Genomic DNA, 10,909 nt, shown 5'->3' with positions numbered 1-10,909 from the left:
GACATACATTTTAAATATTTACTTAACACTGTTAAACAGGAGAAATATTTATGGAAAGTATCCATAGGTATTTATGTATTTATAATGTTAAAATAAAAATAATTGTGAATGGGAATTTATTTGTAATAGGTTTTTATATCAATGGCGGTTCATAGATGATGTTTTTAGTCTAACAATGAATGTAAGTAAAATAATATAATTTACATATAAGATATTTCGATTTGAACACTACTCAAAACAGATACGTTTATAAATAACCAAAACTTCACATATGCTTAATTTTTGGAAATTTGATAAAAAATGTTGGATATTTATTTTTTTAAGGTGAATCTGCCAGAAAACAGTCATTGGCCTGCGAAGGGTTTGTTGCCATCCTATGTTATAAGAATATCAGAATAGATGATTATTATTTAATTTGTGAGTCAGCACACAAATTATTTATTCCCTTTTATAGTTAATCACTTTGACAAGTCAGTTTCTTGTATTCAAATATTTACTTTAGTAGTAGAAATGAGAATTGATACGTAGTAAGTAAAATTGGTTATAGTTAAATTACGTTCGAAGAATTATAGAAAAGTTAGAATTTTTTTATGAGGAAATTAAAAAATTGAAGAAAAAACAGAGTTTTAATTTTACATTAAAATATATAACTTGTACAAAGACAGTGATTTTATGTTAACTTTATATACTTCACAAATTTGGGTTTGTAAAATAACACGTTTCTGAAATGTTAAAATTACCATTTTCATGTATTTAAAATAAGTTTTATATTTAATATAATTGAAGTTATTTTTATAGAAGTTCTAAATTATCTTGCACTTAAATTATGTCAGAGTTTCATCTTTATAGCAATATTTTAACTGTCGAATTCATAAAACGTTAACTTTATAATTAGTAATATGTTAATAAATGAATATTAACTCAGTATTATTATAATTGTAATGGATTAAAAAACTTGATACACACATTAACATGAAAACATATTTATTTCTGACTAAAATTTTTATAATGAATTTATTTTCTATGTCTTATTTTTAAATATTATTGTTTTTTTCTTCCTGACATTTATGTATTTGTTTCAAATAAAAACGCATTCTCGTTATAAAATAAAATTTTACAATTTCTTCAGTTAAAGCAAGTTTATGAATATCACAACCTACATATCTTGTCTTTTTATTTTTTAAATTAGATAAATTATCGAGTATACTCTCTTCATGTAATTTGTTGAAACTAAAACACTCTGTAAATGAATTTTTGATATCACATATAAGATAAAATAGTGGCATTGAAGCAGGCTTGCCTAAGCGGGCGTGCACCGCACGGGGGCCGTACGTCCAGGGGGTGGCAAAGAGCCTTTCTGGCAAGCTCAGCATAGGTAGTCGTAGTTAAACAGGGGGCGGCATAATAGGTATTGCACACGGGCGTTCAAACAGCTAGCGGCGCCCCTGCATTGAAGGATATATCAATCCTCTTTTATCAAACTCCTTTGTAAATCTTACACATTCTGGATGTATATTAATTGCATTAATAGATTTTGCATCAAGACACTTTTTACAATTAATGCAGAATGTTTTTGGTAAAACCTTTTTTACCACATATCCAGAAATATAATAAATGAATTGCAAATTACTGTGTTGATGAATAATATCTGAATGTTCTAGTTTCTCACATTTTAAATATTCATTAGTCTTTAATAATTTTTTGGTTTCAAGAAAATTATCAATTCTAAAAACTCTGGACTGATCATTCTTCATAAATTGCAGTTTTGGACATTTTAAAGAGCTAATAATATTGGGCAAAGTATTGCCATTTCTTGGTGTTTTAGCTAAATTGTAAAAACTCAAACATTCCACAATAGTTAAAAATTCATCAGGATTAGGATGGTCATTACAACCCTTGGATTGTCTAATGATACTAAAGAGATTTTCCAACTTATCTTGACTTAATCTTGCTGTCATCAAATATTTATATCCTAATTCTCTTGATAGATATTCTAAAATAGACAAAGTACTTTTCACTGTGATTATTAATCCACCTGATGTACTTTTGCTTATACATCCAAAACCTTTTGGTTCACAAAGAGCTTCCCATTTTAAAAAGAAAATTCAAAAGATCTTTGAAAAATTCTATTTTTTAAGAAAATCCAAAAGATCTTTGAAAAATTTAACTACTTTTGAATTATTATATAATGCATCTTTATATGCACGTGATGTGATTATTCTAATTAATTTTCCAATGCGTGCAATAAAGTTAACTGTTGGTTGTGAATCACCATATTGTGCAAGGGTATCTTTGTACAGAGAGAGACCTTTTAATATTTCAGTGTTAAATAACTGAAAGGCATAACTCACACGCATCTTTTCAAAATTATCAGGAAAGAAATGAACTTTAAATATTTTTGGCATGGCTCTTAATGATACAAGTCTTATGATCTTCCTTCCAAGCCATTTTAAGAAAGTCTAAATTAATTTTACCATCTGGAGTATTGAATATGCTAATTTTAAGAAAACAGTTTCTTAAGCATTTTATAAGATGAGGAAAATCTGAAATAAAATGCAAAAATCTGAATTCATCATAGGGGTGAATTATTCTGTATTGTATCACATTATTATTAACACCAATACGAAATTCTTTTCACATAGATCTATTCCATGTTGCTCCATCTCCTGTAACAGAATCAACATATAAACCTACTTTTTCTATTTGAATAATAGCTTCTATTAAAAGTTTTGCTAATATATTTCCTTTAACATTTTTACGTGTTCCAAATACTTCTACAATTTGAACCCAATCTCCTACAAAAGGCTGAAATAATAGTATAAGACAATGATCACACATCTGTTCTTTCATTTCTTTTGTTGTAAAAGATTTAAAATTAACAAATCCCTGAATATAGCCATTTTGTTTAATTTGTAAGCTTTCAGATAATTTGATCTCATCAAATAGGAGATTTCTAAGCTTACTATATGAATTTAAATATTGTGCTTTTTCTTTAAGAGCAAATAATACTTTTTCAATAAATCCAAAACCAGCCTTAAAAGTTTTTAAATAATGTTTAATACAAGTTTTGCTTGGTAAAACTAGTATTTTATTTATGCGCATGTGTTTGTATAAACGTGGACTCTTCATTCTCATAGTGATGCATTCTAGCAGCCACTGTTCATCATACATCATTCCTTTAGTACTTTTTCGTTCAGAAGACCTTAGACATTCCTTAATAATAGCTAACTGTTGTTTTAAAGGTAGATATTCAAGCTTACTGCTAAGTGAACAAGTAAATGATGATATTTGTTTATTTTGTTCTTTAATTTCTTGATTCAAATTTTGGTGTTTTTTTCATTAAAATTTTTATTCTTCTTGTAGAGGCTTTGAATTTATTTTCTGTTGATTTGACTGATTTGTTTTTTTCTTCTTCTTGGTTTTTGATATTTTATCCAGTAGAGTTTTTCTTACATATTTACACGATAAACAGTTTTATTAAGGATTGATTTGCAACACCTGAACATTTTTGACTTTTAAAAATGAAAGAATTTTTAGTCAAAATGCTTTTTGGAACCATATGTACCAGTCCATTAAATTCAGTGATTTGGTTAATTACCTGACATTCATACATTTTATCTGTTTCCTGTAATATGTTCTCTAAAGTAGTAATTGATTCTAAAAGATTATAGTGTTTTAAAATAGTTCTTCCAACAATTACAGTACAAGAAATTAAACCCTCGGCATCTTCTTTGACGATGACAAATTTACCTGGATCCATCAAGCAAGCTTTTAAGTCCATACATCGAAACTTTGAAGTTAAAATATTGTTTTCAGTTTTTAAATTCCAAGTTGCAAAAATAACAATCTTAGCAGAATTTTGAAACAATACTTTAGACCAATACATAGATGGTAAATTCACTTCATGAAAGTGTTCAAAGAATGGCTTTTCTACTATGTGAGACTCAACATCATCTACTGATCTGATAGACTCTTCATGACTTTATTTACGTTTTTTTGTTGGTTTAATATTACGTTCTTTTGGAGGTGGTCGTTTTTTTGGTACATAGGATAAATATTTTGGCAAATTTGGAAAGATAGTTGGAATAGCATCTGACACAAGTTTAGGACGATCTCTAGGAATTGTAACTTCTTTACTATTAATTATATGTTTAACTTCTGTTTAATAAACTTCTCATCAAAATGAAGCTGGCAAACACAACAATATTCATCAAAAATTTTGTCACAGCGAGGAATTAACTTACTCTATTTTTTCGAAGCTCTTCGTCTATTGGAGCCGAAAATAATGTACGTTTCTCCTTTACATTATATCCAGTTTTGCAACTAGATACAAAACAATGCCTTTGTAAGTTTTTATTTTTATAAACTTCAGACATTTTTTTTCAAAAATGGGACGAAAATCGTTCTACACAAAGTCGAAAGCAAACGAAAAACCACTGAAAATGCTTTATGTAAACTGATCTAAGTAACATCACAACCGATGCGAGTGCCCTCTGGTGAGGCGTAAAAACGAGAACCNTCGTTTTCTTTGTACGTAGGATAAATATTTTGGCAAATTTGGAAAGATAGTTGGAATAGCATCTGACACAAGTTTAGGACGATCTCTAGGAATTGTAACTTCTTTACCATTAATTATATGTTTAAACTTCCGTTCAATAAACTGCTCATCAAAATGAAGATTGCGAACACAACAATATTCATAAAAAATTTTGTCACCGCGAGGAATTAACTTACTCCATTTTTTTCGAAGCTTTTCGTCTTTTGGAGCCGAAAATAATGTACGTTTCTTTTTTACATTATTTCCAGTTTTGCAACCAGGTACAAAACAATGCCTTTGCTTGTTCTTCTTATTTTTATAAACTTTAGACATTTTTTTTTTCAAGAATGGGACGAAAATCGTTCTAAACAAAGTGAAAAACAAACGAAAAACCACTGAAAATGCTTTATGTAAACTGATCTAAGTAACACCACAACTGGTGAGGCGTAAAAACGAGAACCTAATGTATTGTAGGGATAAAATAGCGAACGACACACTATATATTCTAGCCACTGTACTTCGAGGGAGGTTGTTCTTCATTACCCAGCATTCCTATTGCATGTGTGTTCTTATGTTTTCTATACGTGTTGTAAAGTAGTAAATATCTGCTAATTTCTGAAATACTTAAATATTTATAAAATGAATATAAAAGAGAATACAGGTTTCTTAAGAAACGTGATTATTATAAAAACTATAGTGTGTTAATTGCATCACAGATTAACAAAATATTAGTAACGTTACATGCCTCCAGAAAGAGTTTATTATTATATACATATATCTTAATTTAATCCAATTATTCTTTTATAAAAACTAATTGCATGCAAGTTATGAAAAGTTTTTGAGAATTTCGCTTGCAAGATACTTGTTAAATTGAATATTTGGAAATTTGCAGAAAGTTTTTTCGAGTAGGAAAGTTGTTTAGTACGGGTAGGTAAGAACACCCTTTAGTGAAAAGACATTGGCGGGATAAAAGCATGGATCGAAGATGATTTTAACGGGTGATAAATTGCAGTTGTCAGTGAGATCATCTGATCATGCAATTTAATCACCTGCCGAAAGCAATCGAAAAAAAGACATATAGGTCCATAGACATAGACAATAAAGCTGCTGAACCTTCTAGAAATTCTCTTTGTATAGAATGTAAAAGTGTAAATTTGTAAGCACGTGGCACCAGCTGGGTGAACGAATTTTTTACGCTTCTTTTACTGCTAATATCAGATGTTGAGTGACATTTTTTTTTTTCATTTATTTTATTGGTTGTAAAGGTTTTCTTGTTTATTTTTGTATATCGTGATTTCTTGCTCGTTATTAAGAGAGGGAAACATCGTGTTTGATTATTTAGTAATTTTTTTTTTACATTTATCGTCGAGATATTTCTTGTACAAATTTCTGTCACATCAGAATATCAAGTACTGTACATATTGAATTTTATCACTTTGGATGCTCTTTATTTCTTTTGTTATTATTGGTATTACAATGCTGTTATTAGCATTTATAATTTCCCATAAGTATTGGAAAAAAGGGATTTTTCTGGAATGAAAGTCTATGTTCAAGTGGAACAGTGGTTTTTATTTATTACTAGCTTACCTGTCGCGCATTGCTGCGATCTGAGAAGAAACGAAATTCAAGCAAACTCGTTATGATAAAATTCAATTTACATTTTATCATTTTTATTGAAAATTATTATTATTATCTATTTTCCTCGGGAAAATACTTCAAAGTGTCGTTTCAATTGTATTTATTTATTGGAGTGCTGTTTGGATACACGATATTTTTTGTTTTTTGTACAGGAATAAATCAGAAGGATTTCCTACGTGTGAACTGGCCACATACAGTTGTACATGTGAGAAGCACGGATTCTCCAAATCTAGCCCAGACACTTGCAGCGATATTTTCCATATGTATATATATTTTTTAATTTTTTACACTTTTAATTATTTAATTGCTTTTTCCTCTCTTACTTGGCACGTTGTGAAATTTCTGATAGTTGGATAATAAACCGTTTTATTGTAATTTGTCTTTTAAAATTATTTTGAGTCGATATTAAAATTTGGAAAAGGGGGATCATTAGATCGGTAAAATAGGTTCATTTCCTCCTACAACTTCGGTTGTTGTTCGGGATACAGTTAAGGTTTTAACAAAGTTCGAGCGAATACATAATTAGCAAAAAAAAAAAAGTTGAAATAAAGTGATTAAACAAAAATTATTACAAATATCGTAAATAACAGTTCACAAATGCATATATAGAGATAGTTTATGGAGGGGGAAATGGTCGTCACAATTTGAAATGAATCGAACTGACGATGAAATGCTCGTATACACTCGCGCCATCTATCGTAGGATAAATGTACTATGCCAGAAACCTTTGCGGGAGTATATTATACAACTTTTCAAAGTTTCATGGCAATCGGATAAACGGTGTGGTAATGCATGAATGACATACAGACAGACTGACACATATACATTCATTTATATATATATAGATAACTATAGTTGTGCTGTTGGTTTATAGTGATTTGCAGAATGTTAGAATATTTCCATCGCTCGATTTTAGAATTGTTATATAACACGTTTAACTTGTTCTAAATGTAATAAACTGTTTTGTTTTTATGTATTGTATTCAATTGGCAGTTACTTAGTTTGAAATATTTCTGTTTTTTATTGTATTTCAGTCATTAATTAAATAATCATCAGTCTAAAATTCGTTGAATAAGTGCATTATATAAGTATACTTGATGTTCTAACTCGAAAAGTTAGCATAATAATAATAGAATTTCTACTGTGGAAAAAAAAAACAATTTCCATAACATCTTACTATTAATCTGATGTATTTATGATATTTGCTGCAATAAATCACTTTTATCGATTGAATCGGGTGTACGAAAATTTTTTTTTGTATGTGGCATTACGTTCTTTCGGAAAAATATTTTTGATTTTGTTTATACTGTATTTCACGAAACACTTTTTTCGTACTATGTAGACAAATTCGTGAAAGTTCACAACTGTGTTTCGGTCTCCGTGAAAGTTCAATTCATGAAATGAATCTGTGTCGTCACTGCTTACAGTTTTATCTGGTAGAGCAGTGTTTCTTAACGGGGGTACATTAGAAGTTTGCCAAGGGACCGCCAAATTATGCAAAATTTCCCTCAGAATATAATAAAAAGAAAATTGATGTATAATCGAATATCGTATTGAAAAGTGAAAAAAGAAAGAGAAAGTTTTCGTATTTAGTTTTTTCTTATTTAACAAATTAGTTGAGGATATTCAGCAGCAGAAATCTCATTAAATTATCTTCCAATATTTTTTGTTATTTTTAATGAATTTTTAAACGTTTTTTATTGTATATTTTGTTAAAAATTAATGTGTTTTTATGTTTAATTGTGAAGTTTGAATGTTATTTAAATAGATAATGAAATAATAAAGTTATGTTTTATATTTATTATATAAAAAAATAAAGCAATAATAAAAAATCGATTTATTATAGATAATTTAACAAATATAAATTATTATTTAAAAAATGAAGGCAATTTCATTGATTCAATTTTAATTTCAATGACCTAAAAATGACATTTTAGCGGTAGTAACGAAACACGCCGATAGAGGGCGAAAATTATTACGTGCGAAATCATTTATTGGCGTTTAATTAATATGAATTATTACACAAATATGTATAATCGAAAAAGTCGATTCTCAGAATTTCATTAGCGGGTAGACTGTCCAGTCGAACTTTTAGCAAAGTTTTGAAAAAAGTCTTAGCTGTAAAGTTCGGTAACGTCTAGAACGCGATGACACCACCTGATGCATTGTTTCAATTGGTATATAAGTGAACTCGAGTTTCGAGCTATTGAAGAGACACTCAGTTTTTCCCCTAGGCTGGAAGGAAAAACGAAGGTGCTCTCTTCCCTCCTAATCAAACCTAAAATTAGAACGAGCAATACAAAAACTGTTAAACGTGCGTTTATTCGTTAAATATTCGTTGATTACCGAATACAGTAATTGCTAATTATTTTCCTTCTCTTCTGTAGAATATTACTTTACCACATGTTATACGTAACACAGGGAACGTACAGCGATCTGTCCCCGAATGATTTCACATTTTTGGACCTACAACACTTCGAAACGTCGAGGAATGGAAAAAGAGTTCAGTGTTTTTTCCCGTGTGTGAGGGGAGGAACGATTTTCTTTACTCAGTTTTCAGCATAACTCCTGTGCTTATTGTCGAAAATTTCTTAAATTTTGCAGGGAGTTTTCAGTGTTAGGGCGACCGATGATATTAAATTTCGGTGGTTAAAGATCGAGGAGTGGGAAGATAAAGGGGGTCGTGTCACATCTCGAGTAGGGTGTGACTTGATTACGATTTTATTCGTAATTAGCATTTACAATTTTTCATAAAAATCCATCCGTTTTCAAAATTGAACTTTTTACATTTTATAATAATTAAAAATATAAAAAGTTATTACAATATGTTTTAAAAGGTTATTTTGTTCTGGATTTTTTAAAAATGTATTTGAGTATAGAAAGTTTTTTTACATGTAATTTATTAAGTTTTTTAAACGTTGCTGGGAAAGTTAAGGAACGTGTTGCTGGATTTTGTTACATTTAAATGGACTCAGATCACATTTTTGGATTACTCAACCAATTAATGGAAAATGGCAAAGTTTTATCAAAATTGTTTGTTTGCTTTCTTTGAAAACTTATTTTGTTATACATAATTTTATTTTGGGATGAGCAGTAATTACAGTAAAAAATATTTGTAATTAATATCTACAGTTGAATTATTTGGTTAAGTCTTTGTTTCTATATGCAGATTTTTGTTGTTATTTTATTATTAAACAGTCTGTTAACCTTATTATTAGTTAACAGCCATGTTCAAATATATAAATAAATTTGATTATTCATTTTTTTACAAAAAGTTATGATTTGGACAAACTTTTGGATCAATGTTTATATTTCACACAAAATTAATCATATTAGTTGCTTACACAGCTTTAAAAGATAGAAGTGGGAATTGTAAATATTATAACTATTTATATAATTTTTTATGTTATAAGAAGATAAATGAAAATAATTCAGTATAAATTTAATGAAAAGAAGTGTAGTGACACATTATAGCTTGAGGGACCTAGGCAAATTTTATTAGGGGGAAATTTGAAATGTTAACTTCAGGCATTTTTTTNTTTTCTTCTTATAAATTGACAATACACAAGTTTTACTTGGCCAATTGCAATTTCCATTTGCCAAAAATGACTTCCGAGCGGTAGTAACAAAACACGCCGACAGGGGGCGAAAATTATTACGTGAGAAATCATTTATAAGAGTGTAATATGGATTATTATACAAATATGTATAACAGAAAAAGTCGATTCTTAGAATTTCATTAGAGGGTGTACTGGCCAGTCGAACTTTTAGCAAAGTTTTGAAAAAATTCTTAGCTATTAACTTCAGTAATGATTACAACGCGATGACACCATGTGAAGCATGGCTCCAATTGGTATATAAGTGGGATTCGAGTTTTGAGCTGTTGAAGTGATAATCGGTTTATCTCTGGGCTAGAAGATAAACAGATTCATCACATTCCTCCTAACGAAAACTAAAAATAGAATGAGCAATACCGTTAAACGGGTCTTTATTCGTTATTTATTCGGCGATTACCGAATAATTACTGATACTTTTCCTTTTATTCTGTAGAATATTACTTTACTAGGTGTTATACGTAACACAGGGAAGGTACAGCGATCGGTCCACCAATGATTTTACATTTTTGGACCTAGGAGACTTTGAAACGTCGAGAAATGCAAAAACATTCCGTAGTTTTTTTCCGTGTGAGAGGGGGGCACGATTTTGTTCACTTATTTATAAACTTAATGATTCCTGTGCTTATTGTCGAAAATTTGTGAAATTTCGCAGGAAGGTTTCAGTGTTAGGGGGGATGGATGATATTAAATTTCGTTGGTTAAAGTTGGAGGAGTGAGGAGATAAAGGGGGTCGTGTCACATCTTGAGTAGGGTGTGACTTGATTACGATTTTATTCGTAATTAGCATTTACAATGTTTCATAAAAACTTATCTTTGTCCTGAAAATTAAACTTCTTGACAGTTTATAATAATTAAAAATATAAAAAGTTATTACAATATGTTTTAAAAGGTATATCTGGTCCTGGATTTTTTAGAAATGTATTTGAGTGTAAAAAGTTTTTTTACATGTAATTTCGTAACAGCTTGTTTTAAACGTTGCCTTTAAATGTTGCTGGATTTTTTCACATTTAAATGGACCCAGATTACATGTTTGGATTCCTCATCACAATTAATGGAAAATGGCAGTTTTATTAGGCAAATTTGTATTAGGAATATAGCTTCAGGGTCCCAGGCAAAT

At 29.4% G+C, this 10,909-nt stretch overlaps 2 protein-coding genes across 2 annotated transcripts; both read right to left on the bottom strand.

Annotated features, from left to right (window-relative positions):
• Nucleotides 1-1,070: 1,070 nt before the first annotated feature.
• LOC111625751 lies at nucleotides 1,071-2,475 on the bottom strand (the record flags this gene model as incomplete). Its single annotated transcript, XM_023368978.1, is given in 2 exon segments — nucleotides 1,071-1,281; nucleotides 1,447-2,475. Coding segments are annotated over 2 exon segments (1,170 nt in total), but the record flags the coding sequence as incomplete, so codon positions are not given.
• A 7-nt stretch (nucleotides 2,476-2,482) lies between these two features.
• Nucleotides 2,483-3,760, bottom strand: LOC111625773. Its single transcript, XM_023368995.1, has 2 exons — nucleotides 3,612-3,760; nucleotides 2,483-3,319 (listed from the first exon to the last, which is right to left on the bottom strand). Exons 1-2 carry the CDS (start codon nucleotides 3,758-3,760, stop codon nucleotides 2,635-2,637), a joined length of 834 nt encoding a protein of 277 aa, XP_023224763.1. The 3' UTR covers nucleotides 2,483-2,634.
• Between the last annotated feature and the right edge of the window lie 7,149 nt (nucleotides 3,761-10,909).

This window comes from Centruroides sculpturatus, unplaced genomic scaffold (genome assembly GCF_000671375.1).
Source record: "Centruroides sculpturatus isolate CEXI.00-Female unplaced genomic scaffold, Cexi_2.0 scaffold459, whole genome shotgun sequence".
NCBI lineage: Eukaryota > Metazoa > Arthropoda > Arachnida > Scorpiones > Buthidae > Centruroides > Centruroides sculpturatus.
The sequence above is the reverse complement of the archived record's forward strand: the minus strand, read 5'-3'. Positions and strand labels throughout refer to the sequence as shown.